The sequence below is a fragment of the Puma concolor genome, chromosome C1 (genome assembly GCF_028749965.1).
Source record: "Puma concolor isolate L17-30 chromosome C1, mPumCon1.1.hap2, whole genome shotgun sequence".
Lineage (NCBI taxonomy): Eukaryota > Metazoa > Chordata > Mammalia > Carnivora > Felidae > Puma > Puma concolor.
Window position 1 is genome coordinate 159,298,528 of NC_141674.1, and position 16,843 is coordinate 159,315,370.

General features: G+C 38.5%; 1 protein-coding gene across 2 annotated transcripts in view; it reads right to left on the reverse strand.

Moving 5' to 3' along the window:
* LRP2 (LDL receptor related protein 2) overlaps nt 1-16,843 on the reverse strand; it is a 198,578-nt gene that overhangs the window by 121,288 nt on the left and 60,447 nt on the right. For both annotated transcript variants that reach the window (XM_086718833.1, XM_086718832.1), the window contains exons 5-13: nt 16,408-16,518; nt 15,962-16,075; nt 14,171-14,287; nt 12,990-13,142; nt 11,309-11,428; nt 5,203-5,331; nt 3,368-3,537; nt 2,143-2,360; nt 872-1,078 (exon numbers count right to left, since the gene is read on the reverse strand). In XM_086718833.1, the coding sequence (XP_086574959.1) occupies nt 872-1,078; nt 2,143-2,360; nt 3,368-3,537; nt 5,203-5,331; nt 11,309-11,428; nt 12,990-13,142; nt 14,171-14,287; nt 15,962-16,075; nt 16,408-16,518 (1,339 nt within the window). The remainder of the gene's footprint in view (nt 1-871; nt 1,079-2,142; nt 2,361-3,367; nt 3,538-5,202; nt 5,332-11,308; nt 11,429-12,989; nt 13,143-14,170; nt 14,288-15,961; nt 16,076-16,407; nt 16,519-16,843) is intronic.

The following is a 16,843-nucleotide window of genomic DNA, read 5'->3' on the forward strand; positions in this document are numbered from 1 at the left end:
CTATTCCTGAAATAATTGTTCCACTATATGCTAACTAATTTGGATGTAAATTAAAAAAAAAATAAAATCTAAAAAATAATAAAATAACATTTAAAAATGCAAAAAAAGTATGCTATAGTTTATGCTCAAATATTCTTAAGTATCTTTGAAGTACATCAGGTGAAAAGCAAGTCAGAATTTCTCTTTGAAATTTGAAATACATAAGGGCAGAGTAAAATCCAATTAATTCCCACCAGATTATGCTAAATAAATAATAAAACGCACTTATTCACTGGGGGAAAGTTAGAAAGCTAAACGATAAAGTGTTCTTTGGAAACAAACCATAAGGGACCCAGAGAAATAAATGGACTCAGGAGTTAATGAAAATAATGTGTTCCATCTGAGAGTGGGGGAAAGGTTGGAGAGGAGAAATCAAAGAACAAATGCTCTATGCAATAATGAGTATTAACATGGAACACAAGAAAAGTTAACAACAATCCAAAAACAAAACCTGTCGCTTCATGCAAATGTCAACACAAATGTTATTCAAGATATTGAACCCACAAAGTCCGTATTTTTTTGAGAGGGGGGAGCACAAGTGAGCAAGGGGCAGAGAGAGAGAGGGAGGGAGAGAAGCGGGGCTCACCCAAAGCAGAGCTCAAGCTCACCCCACGGGGGACTTGAACTCACCAACCATGAGATCATGACCTAAGCCAAAGTCAGATGCTTCACCAACTGAGCCACCCAGTAATTTAATTTTAATTAAAGTATTTTAATCCTGGTCCTGCTGTACCCCTCTCCATAATTTATATATATACTATTTATAAATATTTATATTTATATGTATATGCTTTTTTCCCAAACTTATGAAGCTATAAAAAATACTTCTTACCTTTGAATTCCATCATAAGTTACAGTCTCAATGTAATCAAACCGGCAGTCCACCCAGTAAACACGCTTTGATACTATATCCAGGGTTATCCCAGCAGGCCATCCCAGTTTTGTTTTTACCAGGTCTTTCCGGTTGGTGCCATCCATGAAAGCCCTTTCCACCTTAGGTTCCCCAGAAAGGCTCTCCCAATCTGAGAAAAATAAATAACTACAAAAGAAAAACAAAAGATGACAGTTATTTTACAAGTTTCTCTGGAAAATATGTTTTTAGGTTGTTTGGATCAATGGAAATTTTCTCCAGCTGATTAGAGAATCATGGGAGTATAAAACAACAAAAGAAAAAAATCAGAGACTACGAGGGACAATCAGGAGAGTCAACAACTCCAAATAGCAACTATTAAAATGCACTAATACGGCAGCCTAAAAATTCATGTCATGAAGTACAAATGAATAATCATCATTCAGCAACCTTTCAGTAGCCCAAAGTTCAGACAAGCCTTCTAATTTTTTTTTTTTAATGTTTATTTTTGAGAAAAAGGGAGAGACAGAGTGTGAGCAGGCTCCAGGCTCCAAACTCCAAGCTGTCAGCACAGAGCCCGACGCAGGGCTCGAACTCACGAACTTCAAGATCATGACCTGAGCCGAAATCACACGCTTAACCGACTGAGCCACCCAGGCACCCCCAAGTGTGCTAAGATCCAACTTTGAGAATTTGGGAGAAAGCTAAGTCTCCTATAACTGTTTTCAAATGTGGACACAAGGAAAATTTGAATTTACACCTGCAGACAAGTAAGCATTACCAATCTTGATGGCATGTCGCACATCAAACAACTTGTAATTAGGTATTACCATTGTCATCTCAATCCCAGTTTGTAACAATTGCCAAAAGAATAGCTCCGATCTTCTTGCCCCTCTTTAAAAAACTACAGCTAATTCATGTTACAATGATCATCTTGATCATGGTGAATCAAAAGCAACATCTAGTTGTAACAACATTATTAGATTGAGTCAGAACAGAGTCTATTCTCTCAGCAGGCAAATGTGGCGAACACTAAAAATAAAATTCATAACCCTAAAAAATCATATATTCTTAGTACACCAGTAGAGGTACTCCTTTAAAGCTTCTATGAGTGGAGACATAAAATAAGCATGGGTTTTGGAGCCTACAAGAAATCAGAATTAACCTTTAATTAATCCAATGGATGTTTTATGTATAAGAGGAGAGATAAAGCTCCAAAAATACTAAAATCAGTATGTTTCCACATCTCTTACCCAACAGTTGGGTCCACAGCAATTCCTCTAGGATGCCCCAAGTTTTCAGTTATGAGGGTGATCCGGTGGCTTCCGTCTATATTTACCATATCTATGCGGTTGACCTTGGTCTCTACTAAATAAAGTTTATTATTAATCCAGTCTACGGCCAGATTCTCTGGATCATCAAGAGAAACAACTTCTTGGATATTTAAGCCATTAATGTCAACTGAAAAAACCTAAAAGAAAGAAAAAACAAAATTACATGTCTTAAGCTGTGGGCACTGTTTTCCTATATTCATTCAGTATATTTATCATCTATGCTGTACCAATCAGTCAGCTGGACTTAAAAAAAAATTCACTGAGACTTGCTAAAATATTTTATATAATGGGTTCCTAGGGAGAAAAATATTATTTCAAAGTATATGTAAGGCAAATATAAAAAGTTGGATTTTTTTAAATCCTCCATTTCTAATTCTTGGTAACTATCAAAAGTTTCATTAAGGAATGTGGCTTTTTTTGTGGAGGAGGTGGTGATGGTTTGTTTTGATTTTTAGCTGTAAGCAAATCAGTATTGTTAATAATCCAAATTCTCATTTTTTAGAATTTTTATGCAAAAGTCATCACATAATTGAATTAAAATTTTACTAATAGTACAGAAAATGTGACAGGAAGAAATAAAATTCCATAACTCTTTAGAAGCCTCTCAAGTTTGTTTTAAAAATCTCTATTGCATCACTCAATGTTGAAATTAAATCTGTCACACTTTCCAAATAAGACAGCATAATGAAATTTTGGCTGTTAAAAAAAATGTTGTCACTATTTGTTACCGAATCTTCCATTACAGTTCCATTTAGAAGATGCAGGTAAAATCTGATTTTTATCATCCAAAGCAGCAGAGTAGTTTTTACATTTTAAATGATCAAGTTTCAAAAATTACTACCAAATATCTGTCCAGTTTTGAAAGAATGTCTACTATTTCTTTTAATTAGGCTTTTGGACTCCATTTCGAATAAAATTAAAAGTTGCTCAAGGCTAATCCATATAATAGACTGCTTTGTTTAATAGGTCACATGTAATAGTATAGCATGGAAAAGGTGCTGATTAACATAAAATATCTCAAGGGCCTTTTTTGTTAGAAAACAAAAGAACTTTCCCCTTCACTCCCCCAAAAATGAAAGCTATCAACACTTTGTGCTTGGGGTTCTATCAACTCCCAAGCTACACTCCTGAAATTTCTATTTACCTTATCTTGCACAGTGTCAGTCCAAAAGACTCTGTGTAGGTGATAGTGAAAATCCACACCCACAGCCACTCCATGATTTTGAGACTCTACCAGCATGGAAAAGGTCCTTCCATGAATATCACCAATTAGCAAATCCCGACCATTGGAGAAAATAACGGAGGGCTGCTCAGCTAAATGTGAAGAAGGAAGGTATTATCACACCTTTAAGTGAACAAACATATGCATATCACTCTCTCAGAAGAACTTACAACTGATAGGCTTCCTGCCTTTTCAAATACTTCTTCTATGTTATCTTATTTGATTTTAAAATACACTTCTGAGGCAGGCATATGGGTGTCATTCTACCCAGTTTACAGATAAGCAAATGGAAGCAAAAGATGTTTGATGAAGTGTTCAAAATCAAAGTAAGTTAGGAACAGAGTCCACCAAGAATTCAAGTATCCTGACTGCTAGTCCAATGTGCTTTCAAGGACACTGAGGGGAATACATCAGGTATTTTCAAGAATCCTCTGTGATATGGGCACCTTACCCCATGTGCAACTTCAGATTATGTAAAGCACAGAACATATTTTAAGGATTACTGGGAAATCACTGTTAAAAATATGGCAATGATGATCCAAATCTGCTTTACCTACAAACTCACAGGCTTGCAAAATGACATATGAGTATCAAGATTTTCCTCACAGTCTTGTCTGCAATGGCTAAAGGATCAAAAATGCAAAGGATAAAAAATGATATAAAAGTCCATTAGTAGGGAAATAGCTAAATAAATAATATACATCAAAAAAATGGACTATTATGCTAACATAAAAAAAGTGAAGAAAAGTTCTCTGTGTTGATACATATCAATGTACAACCGTGTGTATAGAAAAATAGAATTAAATACTTATACTTGTACATTCTTATTTATGTATTTAACAATCACTAGAATTAAAATAAACAATGATATCCATGGGATAAGGGAAGTGGAAACTGGGCAGAGAGAAACAGAGATGGAGAAAGACATTTTTATAGATTAGAGTTTTTGAACATATGAATTTATTATCTGTTTAAAAATAACTACATTTAATTGTTAAAAAATCAGCTGTACCAAAAAGCTATTACACAGCAAGTCAGATTTTGTACAGGAAAATAACTTGAAATGGGCAATTGATCAATTATGTGAGCAGATAAATGTCAGGCCAAAGGAACTTCAAAATAATATGTGAAAAAAAACATTGGCGAAAAGAAACAAAGTCAAGATCTTCTATCCCAGAAATGCATGATTCAATGACAAAATGTCATGATAAATGGAGGAGGGGGAATACCTTTTCTTTTTTTTTTAACAGATTTTCCCCATAAATTTTCTATACTACAGTACTCTTAGATTGATTCCAACCAAACATCCAGAATGAGGGCATTCCCCAAAATTCCAACCCAAGTTTCATAGGTCCATTTGGAACCACCCCTAAATGTTTCATAAACAATACCAAAATTATTTCTATAGATACTAGTCACCCACATTTGCGGTAGGTAAATTAAAATTTAAATGTACAAGTAACATACCACAATTAAATGTTGTGGATGACACAAAAGCTCAGACTCAAAGTGGACAAGCAACCAATTAAAAAACTATATGAATAATGGTCATAATTAATCCACAAATTGGTCCCTAAGAAACAAAGTATAAAATTTACGTGGACCCGTTCTTCTGGCAGCAGCGCCCACTCCTAATTTGTGATGAAAAAACCCTGCTATCCACATAAATGCTGATATTTCTTTTGTCATCTGCTATGAAAGGAGGATATTTCCTGTTTCCGGTTCCAAGATATGGCAAGCGTACTTAATTTACTCACAGGAAGTATTAGCTTTGCAATGTTGCTGATGCTCCAAGACATACCCTTCTGCGCAGTGGCACTGGTGATGGCCAGTTCGGTCTTCACACATCTGGTCACAAATTCCCCATATCTGGCAATCATCAAAATCTGCCACATGGGAAATAAGTATTTATAACCATGTTTACCAGCATTTTTTGAGCACACTCTGACAAAAGTCTTGGACGGGCCATATAGGAATGTGGTGATGCCCATATCTAAATAAGTCCCCTCTGGAGGTAGCCCAGATTCTAGGCATACAATAAAAAATAGGAATTCAGAACAGGCATCTTCATATTATGGAAAATCTAAGATGATTTAAACAGTTTTTTTTTAATCTGCACAAAGGATAATTTTACAGAGGATGCACAGCACTGCTTAGATGCATAGCCTTGTGGTATTGCATTTCATTTTTTAATGTTGATTTACAAAATATCTGAATTTATTCCCTTCAAAACTGTGTTTTCCCATATAGCAGCCACTAGCCCACCGTGGCTTCCTAAGTTTATATTTCGATTAATTAAAATGAAAATTGGGGCGCCTGGATGGCTCAACTGGTTAAGCATGTGACTTTTGATTTCGGCTCAGGTCATGATCTCATGGCTTGCACCTTGCCAGCACAGAGCCTGCTTGGGATTCTCTCTCTGCCCCTCCCTCTCTGCTCTCTCTCTTTCTCTCTCAAAATGAATAAACATTTTAAAATAAAATAATAAAATGAAATAAAATTAATAATTATTTTCTTAGTCTTACTTGCCACATTTCAAGTGATCAACAGCTACATATGATCAAGGGTTACCTTATGTGAAAGTGTAGATATAGCACATTTCCACCATTGCAGAAAGTTCTATTGGACAGTACTACATCAGAATAAAGTAAGACCTGCCCTATATCTATCCCATCAAGAAGTTACAAAACTGTAACTGCAATAAAGTATTTGGAAAGATTCATTTGCCCAGCTGCCTTTCCTCTGACATCAAAAATTGTAACAGGGCGCCTGGGTGGCGCAGTCGGTTAAGCGTCCAACTTCAACCAGGTCACGATCTCGCGGTCCGTGAGTTCGAGCCCCGCGTCAGGCTCTGGGCTGATGGCTCAGAGCCTGCAGCCTGTTTCCGATTCTGTGTCTCCCTCTCTCTCTGCCCCTCCCCCGTTCATGCTCTGTCTCTCTCTGTCCCAAAAATAAATTAAAAAAAAAAAAAAAAAAAAAAAACGTTGGAAAAAAAATTATAACAAAAATTAAATTTAAATCATTTTTAAGACATTTTTAAAATATCTTCTCTTCTACTTATTCATTAACTTCTTATTCACTCATTCATTTAATAAGTGTTCATTGGAAGTCCATTACATGACTGAGTAGGGTTTACTGTCACCATTGTCCTAGTTCTACTTTCTAAAACTGACATATAAACAATACAGTATGGGGGGGGGGGGGGAGAAGCAGATGGAACAACATAAAATATAACGAGTCTTTCTCAAAGATTGTACAGCTTAAGGGCTACAGAAATTGTAGCCTATCCTTAGTAGATTGTTGCCAAATATTTCATTTGACCCTCCAAGTTCACATCCACTCTTCAGTCTCCTTCACCCTGCTCTCTTCACCTGGGAGAAAGACCATCACATCCTATACCAACAGGTTATCAGTAAATTATAATTTCTGAAAGCATTGTACCCTAGGGTCTAGAATTCTCCACATTTCTAGGACCCGATTACATTTGCAACAAATGTCACAGTTGTGAATTAGGTTCTACTATACTTGCTGTGTGGCCCTCTATCTCACAACTCCCCAACTACAAAGCTCAAGAAAGCGCTGGGATCAAGCTGAAGTTTCCAGTTTTCCCTCAAGATCAACTACAACAACATGGGCCTACATGGCCCTTTCCAAGGACTGTGACTAACCAAAGGAAAACATTAATCCAATTTGGACATGACAAGGTAAAAGGCATGTGTGTATAAATAAAAGGCCTTTCATGACTTATCTCTTGTGTGCCCTCACCTCAGCCCTGAGAAAGCACCACCTGAGGCTTCACCTCAGTAGAAATGAAAGTACAGGATATTCGCCCTCAAATTCCCAGAATGTCATGACCTCATTTTGAATGCAAGACCGATGAGAATATGTCTTAAATGCCTGCAGTCACCCCGGGAACAGGAGTTCTGATGTCAAACAGAAGAAAACCAAAGGTGAAGAAGTCATAACTAAGAATTCTCGGGTGCAAATGCCCTTCCTATCACCTGGGCTACAAGTACTTTAAAGGTTGAATGAGTGTATAAAATCACTGTCACTTTTAATGAATGAATAAGATTACAGTCTACATTATGGAGAAAAATGAAGGATAATTACTACACGTCATCAGCCAAAGTGAAAATAAGAAAAATTAAAGTAGACTTGAGGCTTTTCATGAGAATAGAAAAGTAGTGCAAACTGTCTAAAACCCTAACACACTGCTTTATAATGCCACCTCCCACGCCATTACCTTTACCTATTTTTCTTTCCTTTTTATTCTTTGTCACCTCATACCAACAGATACTGCTTTGAAAATAATTCAAAAACCCCTTTTTAGCTTAGACCCCCTTGGACACCCTCTGATCCGTCAGGTTGTCTGAAATCCCACCATGCTGAATGACCTCCCTGCCCTAACTCCGTACCATGATGTCATTCCGTCAACAAACAGCATGTCCTGTCAATCAGAAACAATAACCCTGGTAAACTGCTTCAGCACGCCTCGGAGGCTCCACAGCCAGGTCAAGACTACCAGGGGCAGATGAATGGTAGAAGTCCACAAGATTACTTGTCAGGATTATTCAATTTTATTCTTGATTACCACTGAGGCATTCACTGGGGAGCCATGTCTAAGATGATAGATGTTGCATAGGTTTCCAACACCTGAAGCCTCTGTAATGAGCCAGCCATGCAGGGTCACAGTCATACAGAGAGTGTTTATTGAGTTGAAATGCTTGAAAGAGCAAACCAAAAGAATTTTCCTAAAAGCCCTGCTGAAACAAGTGTAACTGGTTTCGTAATGTCACATATCAAAACTAATGTGTTCTCTTTACAAAGAGAGCAAAACACAGTCTGTGAAATAAATGTTAACCCAGCTTCAAAGAACACATCTTTGAAAAACAGAGATCACAGAAAAGGTCTCTACAGGTGGCACGGGACCTAACAATCACAAAGGCCCCCAACTGCAGACTTTTGAGTTTATCTCCAAATGAAGTCATCTGTACTAAAGTCCCAGGAACACACTGCAGGGATTAAAAAAAAGATGTTCATCATGTAAGTTGAAACTAGTGCCGTAGTATTAGATCAATGACTTCCAGTGTGCTAGGAACTGGGTGAGTTTTAGAAACCCTGAAATTATCTTATGCCACAGCAGAACATTGGCATTTTCTGTATTACATTCACTAATAGGTTAAATGTATTTTTAAAAACTCATTATGACAGTTTTCATTTATTTCAGACTTCAAAACAAAGTGGCCCAGACCTCTGACAAGTAGCCCTAGACACTTGAAAATAGAACCCAAAGCTCATCATAGACTTAGATACTGGGGGGAAAAGTGTTGGAAAATGTGCTATCTAGACTCTAGGATGCAAAAAAACAATGTCTAAGAACAGGTTGTAGGGCATCACAAAACTAAGCCAAGGATTCTGAAAGAGCAATCACTTTTACTGAATAGACTTCACGGCCTATCAAGTTCCAAATGCAACGCAGCTCAGCAGCCGTCTCAGTCCCCTCTTCGGGGAGTGAGAGAAGAAAAAAGAGAGAAGCTGATGGAATACTGAGAATGTGGCTTCTGGTATTTCTATTGGAATTCCTTTTCTACTAAGAGAAAGGAGAAATGCCTAGAGAACTAAAAAGACTAGAAATCGAATTGGCAGGTGGGTGGCAATAAGTGGCGGGGTGGGGCGGGGGGTAGGGGGGGTAGACCCTGACATTTGTCAAAGACAAAAGGAGCAGCCTCGCACCCACAGATAAACAGCACTCTGAGGAAAAGGGGACGCTGCCTTCACAATGAAGCCAGGCAGCACAGGCAGGGGCTCAGAAAACCACCTAACAGTTGAGAACACTCAAGTGACCGGTATTTTTTAATTACTTGACTGCATCCCCAATCTGATGATGGTGGTGGTGATGATGATGATTGTAATAATAAAACACAAAAAGTGTCCTGATTTCATTTAATGCCCGTTGCAGATCATCATCTTTTTTAATAGAATATTTTCAAATGATTAGAAATTTAAGGGCTTCCTTAAATAATTTTGAGTTGTCTCTGAGTCTTCAGAATCTCTTGAAGTGATTTGTGTAAAGCACGTCTTATCTTATATGCATGTCTTGTCTTGTGACATGTCTTATATTCAACAAGTAACTATACTGTTACTTCAGGGGAACAATCAGATCATGGGCAAACTTTGGGGCATGGTCCCAACATTAGAAACCTAAAATTGCCTCCTTTGAACACCACAAGGACCACCTTAATTGGATTGCTTAGCGGATATAAAAATCTTATTTTTCTTTGGCATATGACACATAAGTGAGTCCCATTATGGTTCTCAATAACACTGAGGAATAGACTTTCTCAAAAGTTTCAAGTTAAATTTGTAAACCAGAGTTAATTTGTGGCATTAAATTTTTTTCTGGCTGTGAACAGTTATTAAGATCAACCATATTTGATATAGTATAACCAAATTGGAAGCCATGAGCTGAGACTAAAGACTGAATAACTTCATTACTTTTACCCAAATTTCAGGAGAAGCACTTTTGTAAAAGTATGTCTTACATATGCCATGTCTGTTTTTATTCAGAAAACCCTGAAGAACCCCTTATTTGGAAGGAATATCAAAAGAACACAAATATCCTAGGAAAAATCTGAATTATCTATCTTTTGGAGATCCATAGATGACTACCAAACTTAATTTTAATGAATCATTACAGTTACCTTTCAGATGCCCTTTTGCCAACAACAGTAAAAACAAAGTTAAAAAAAAAAAAACCTGGGGGCGTCTGGGTGGTTCAGTCAGTTAAGCATCTGACTTTGGCTCAGGTCATGATCTCACTGTTCATGGGGTCAAGCCCCACATCGAGCTCTGTACTAAAAGCTCAGAGCCTGGAGCCTGCTTCAGATTCTGCGTCTCCCTCTCTCCCTGTCCCTCCCCTGCTTGCACCTGTCTCTCGCTCTCTCAAAAATAAACAATAAACATTAAAAATAAATAAATAAAAACCCCTATGGACACTTTCTGCTAATACGTTTGTTGTTTGTGTATCAAAAATCAGAAAGAAGGAAAGAAATCAGAGCATTAAAAATCACTGTTTAAATCCTACAAAAACTAAATTGATGTTACTTGGCCATAGTAATTTTCCTATCATCAGACCCCATCCTAATCTCAGAAGGATGCAAAGCTGGCTCACATCACACTCAAAAATTTCCTAGTGGGAAAAATCACTGTTACAATTCAGATAAGAGAGATGTGAGAAGTATCTGGTGCACCAGCATCTACTTCAATGCCAGCCAAATGAAGCAAAATGACAGTGTCTACTCTTGAACCAAGTTTCAAGAATCTTCAAACACAGGTGAAATCAATAGGATTAACAACAAGCATGGCATGGGTACTGACTGGCCACCGTGGCCAGTGGAGCAGAGAGCTGATGATCTGTGTTACGTGACCACTCTTTAGTTGCTGGGTCCTGAAGAGGTATGAGCATCCTGGAGAAGAGGCCAGGGGTGAGAAGAAGCCATGTGGTAATACATCCACATGCATGTAATACCATATTAAACAACCAGTGTGGCCACACCAACCCTGCTTCCAAATACTAAAAAACACGAAAAGATTTCTTCCTTCATTATGTTGTGGACAAGTATCCATGTAGCTAGTCAACCCACTCAAAAGAACCACTCTTTTGCCTTGTTCATTTCACAAGTTTCTCAGACTTAAAACTTCCTATTGTCCAGGTTTTCTATGGGGACTGTGTTGGTCTTTGTTATAAAGATAGTCACTCCTATCCACAAGCATAAACACCTTGATGTCAGAGATCACATAACACATCAGTGTCGCAGCGTTGCACTTGTGATGAAACACAAGGCACTCCCACCTGTCACTTACCAACACAGGTGCGGGTGTTATTTTGGTCAACAATAAAACCTAGGGGACAATGACATATCCCTCCATTTGGTGACGGGTGGCATTGGTACTCACAGCTCAATATAGCACACAAATTCACATCTAAACAGAGAAAAACACTTTGTTAAATAAATAGTGAACTCTGGACAAGACTGATTTACTTATAAAGTAAAAGCTTCCTTTATCAAACCTAAAAGTTAATTAAGCATGTAGTAGAGACACAGAAATTATTACCATTCGAGCCTTCCTGCAATTTTATGCAATGAAAGCTCAATCCTATTTTTAAAAAAATAAATCCTTTTATTTTTTTTAAGAGCTAAGATTAGTGTATACAAAGGATTTTTGTACACTAAAAATAAATCCTTTTGAAGTTATAACTACATGCAAGTCATCTTAAAGGCGGTTTATGGAAAAATCAACTCATAAGCCTATCTTTTTGTTTACATAGTAGAAAAAAGTCAAGAATTCCCAAGTGACTGGATTGGCAACATGAAACATGTTAACCATGGCTACTTCTAAACAACTACTAGATAATTTATAGACTACAGGTCATAAATTGTATTCCCATATAGGACACTCAATTGTCCATACAGTTGATGGATTGACGGTGGGGGGATATTCTACAACCATTTAGAAAAAAAAGAAAAACTGGGGTGCCTGGGTGGCTCAATCAGTTAAGAGTCTGACTCAGGTTAAGCATTTTGGCTAAGGTCATGATCTCATGGTTCATGGGTTTGAGCCCCGCATCAGGCTCTGAGCTGTCAGCCTGCTTCAAATTTTGTGTGTATCTCTCTCCCTCTCTCTCTTTCTCTCTGTCTCTCCCTCCTCCACTCACTCAGTAAATAGATAGATAGATAGATAGATAGATAGATAGATAGATAGATAGACAGGAAAAAAGAAAAACTAAAGTAAGGTATATATCCCAGAAACCAGAAGGTTCTTTTTTTTTTCCAATATAGCCAGATAAGACTTCTCCATAAGTATAAGCCAGAGAATAATATCCCCAGAACACCTTTAGAATCATCAAAATTGCCATTAAAACCATTCTGCTTGGGTGAAAGAAAAAACACCACAAATATTTTGAAGCTCCTCCCATTAAGAGATGGAGTTTGTTTCATCAATCCATTGAATCTAAGCTTGGCCAGATGACCTGCTTTGGCCAATAACAAATTTAGCAAACATGACCTAAGAAGAGGTTTAAAAGAGCTCATTCGCTAGGGTTTGCCTTTTCTATCACCATGTGGAAAAAGACTAGACTGGGTTTTCATTTTAACATCTTTGATGTGTCAATGAGCCGGTCTAGGCCACAAAACTTCCTAGCCAACCCAAAGGACCACGAGAAATAAATATTACTTGGTTTAATCCAGTAAGTTTTAGGATAGTTATGCAAACACCAATACTCTCTGTATTTGGCAATCTATTATAGAAAAACAGAAACCTCTTTATCTGAGGGGTGCCTGGGTGGCTGAGTGGGTTAAGCTTCCTACTTTGGCTCAGGTCATGATCTCGTGGTTCGTGAGTTCAAGCCCCACATCGGACTCTCTGCTGTTAGCACAGACCCTACTTTGGATCCTCTGTCATCCTCTCCCTCCCCGACTCACGTGTGCTCTCTCTCAAAAACAGTCTTTATCTGAAAACTACCCAGATAAATTTCCATACTCACCACAAAATCGTCCTTTGGTAATATTGGTTTCATCTTCTCCTCCTGGACAATCTAAAGTCCCATCACAAACCTTTAAAACTGGGATGCATTTTCCAGACTCTGGACAAGCCCATTCGCCTGGGTAACATTCACGAATATGATGAGTACTGCTTTCTGCAGGGGGTGGAATAAAAGAGACACAGGCCACATGGGAGAGGGAGCCAACTCTTTTTAATCAATATAGAGAATATAGACCAGGTGGACAAGAGAAGTCCACAAGTATTCTTAGTAAACTAGTATTTCTAACTGTACTACTGGGCTTTTACTGAGATGAGAAGTGGCAAATGGAATTATTCAAGTTCTGTTCTAAGGTAGGCAGCCAGATTATAAGAGTAAGAAGACACATGGACCTGAATTATCAAACAAACTAGATTAATAACCCCTAGAAGAAAATGCAGTTAATTTAAATCCTGAATTATAGAACTAGGGTTATCAAGGTAATAGCAAGTTTCCTGAGTTTTTGTTTTGTTTTTGTCTGTCCTTTTTTTGGTTGTTCTTTTTCTTTAGTGAAATGTCATCAATGTAAGAAAAACTACAACTAAACTGCAGGAAGACTGCTGCCTGGAACATTGAAACCAATGGATCTTCCCCAAGCATCACTCTTACTATATCAGGGGCTGGAACAGTACAGGACTTGCTTTATGCTGTGGGCGTTAGTAACTTCTGAACTGTTGGAGGTACTGCTGGTGAAGGCGGTGAATATCATTGTCAATTTCCTTCTCAAAGAATCTTGAAACAATTCCCTGGGTAGCAGAGTCTCCTGCAACTACCAATCCCTAACTCTTTCTCTCACACATTGCCTATCTTCTACCACTGGATGTCAGTGACTTATGTGGTTGAAAATCCAAATTTGAAAACAGAAAAAAGTCAGCATATATTAAAGAAGAGGGACAGACCGCCCCACCTATTCTGCTTTAATGATGACAGGGAAGAAATCATAATTTATTCTATAATTGGGTCCAGGGTCTTTTTAAGAAAAGCCAGGGGAGTCACCTCCTTCTTCCCCACCCACTAAGTTACTTAAAATGCAGGCAATCCTGAGACTTGCTTATCACAGATAATTTCTAACAAGGAGAGTAGGAATACAAGTTCTGGAAAACACTTTAAGAAAATGCTTTCCAATAAGAATCTCTTCTCCTTACCACATCCATTTTCATCTCCATTATCTCTGCAGTCATCCTCTCCATCACAAACCATATTTTGACTAATGCAGTAGCCATTGGGGCAAGTGAACTGGTTGCCTCTGCAGGTCTCGTAGGCTGGAAGAAAACAGCAGTTGCACTCCAAAGACACAAATCACTTGGGAAAAATCAAGAAGTTCAACTCACTGCCTAAGCTGAAACGAAACTGACTATGTCAATTTAGTCTCTAAAGTATCTCAAAACAAAACAAAACAAAACAAAAACAACCAGGAAAGAACAGGGGGAAGAGTGGAAAAAAGAAGGGGAGAAAACATAACAGCATCTTTGGGTCAAGGATGTGAACTCAGATGCCAGTCTGTCTCTCAAAATTACAAGGCAGTATGCTATAGGTTGACACAGAACAAAGAATGCAGATTGATAAAGGTGCTACAGACAGGTCAACGTCCAGCATGCCCTTACTTTATCACAAGCACCGAAATTGCTATCTAAGACCAAATGATTCTGAGTCACCCATTCTGTGTTGTCACAATCCCTTTAATACAGTCACTGAAATAAGCCCAGGGGCCAGAAAGGAAGTCAGGCATGGCTCATAAAAAGTTAGGGTGATGGGGCGCCTGGTGGCTCAGTTGGTTAACCGTCCGACTTCGGCTCAGGTCATGATCTCACAGTTTGTGGGTTCGAGCCCCACATCTGGCTCTGTGCTGAACAGCTCGGAGCCTAGAGCCTGCTTCGGATTCTGTGTCTCCTTCTCTCCCTGCCCCTCCTCCACTCATGCTCTCTGTCTCTCAAAAATGAATAAACATCAAAAAAAATGTTTAAAGAAAAGTTAGGATGATACTGAAAATAATTTAGCAAGGCATAGGTGCCAATCAATCAAAATGAGTGTGGTTACAAAAATCACAACATTCTAGTACATAAATGACCACAAAAAGGTGCCACCTCATTTTGTGAAATCAGTAAAACTCTCTCACAGAGACTTCAAACTACATATTCCAATAAAATGAGTCCAGAGTGAGAGTGCCTGGGTGGCTCAGTCAGTTAGTGTCCAACTTCGGCTCAGGTCATGATCTCACAATCCATGAGTTCGAGTCCTGCATCAGGCTCTGTGCTGACAGCTCAAATCTTGGAGCCTGCTTCAGATTCTGTGTCTCCTTCTCTCTCTGCCCCTTCCCTGCTCACATTCTCTCTCTCTCTCTCTCTCTCTCAAAAATAAATAAATGTTAAAAAAATTACATAAAAAAAATTAGTCCACAGTAGGCAACCATGAGAGGTGATGTGCCTCATAGGCAATTAAAAGGAAAATTAAAAAGTAGGGACAGAGTTAAAAAGTGGAGGCAACAAAAGCCACCTGCACCATACTGAAACTTTCCTATCCCTCCAATATCAATGTGGTAAGAATTTCAAAGTAAAGAGGAGAGCTAGGACCACTGCTATAAGGGAACTTCCTCTCCCTTCAAAGTGTTCAGCTATCAAGGTTATCAGACCCATTACTGAGGTATGGGTAATTTGAGAGCCTAGTGATACAATACACCCTGTACCCTTGTAGCCTAAGGGGGAAAAATGCACACTGTCCATCAGCAATCCTTCAACTCTACACAGATCCTTAGAAGATAAAAGAGTCCAGGTCTAACTACACTGCTGAAACTCATGCCATGAGGCCTAAGTGATCTTCTGGCTCCATCTGCCATCAGACATAGTGACCCTTTTGTTTGAAAAGAGTGGTACATTCGTCAGAAAATAACTACAGCAACACTCCTAGCAACCTGACCCAGCATAAGGAAATCACCGTACCACAAGAACGTTCATCACCGCCGTCTTCGCAATCAGGGTAATGGTCACAGACATAGATACGAGGGATGCACACCCCAATGTCACACTGGAACTCGTGTTGTGAACATTCCTGAGCTGTGACACAAAGTTAACGAGGGCAAGAAGAAAGAGAAGTTCAATTCCACTGTAGCCATTTAATTTCACAGGAAGATTCTGTCTCAAGTTTAAAAAGAGATTTTTATTATGCAGCAGCATGCTGGTAAATGTTTAACAACCAATTCTCCAGGAACAAAAAGGCCCTGACTCGTAGTGTTTGCCAATTTCCATGGTGCAAATACTCCCACTTCCAAATACTGACTTCAGGCTACCAACATGAATTCACCGAACACAAATTCGGGAAGAGACTGTGGAATTGGCCAGCATAAATGACTGTGCACACCATTGCACATCTTGCATACATTACTCACTGCAATTGCTTTCATCAGAAGAGTCTCGGCAGTCAATTCTCCCATCACATTTCTGACTGCTGTTATAGCAGGCTCCACTGGCACAGGTAAGCTGTTCGCATGTTGGGTATTCTAAAAAAAGGAAAATAACACACAAATCTTAAATTAAGACATTCCTTCTGCATACACTTCTTCAGTGACTACTACATGTTAGACACTAAATGCTGAGCATATACTGGAAAACAAAAGAGACCTGGTTCCTTTTACAAATTACAAACTGGGCTGTGTGCTAATGTGGGAAGTGCAGGGTTCTATGAGAATGCATGGCAGGGGGGAGTCCAGAGCCCAGGGAAGTCTCCCCTGAAGAAGTGACCTATGAGCTCAGAGCTAAAGAATGAGAAGGAATTTAACTTATTCCAAAATGGAACCTTCTTTTACATAATACAGATAACATCCC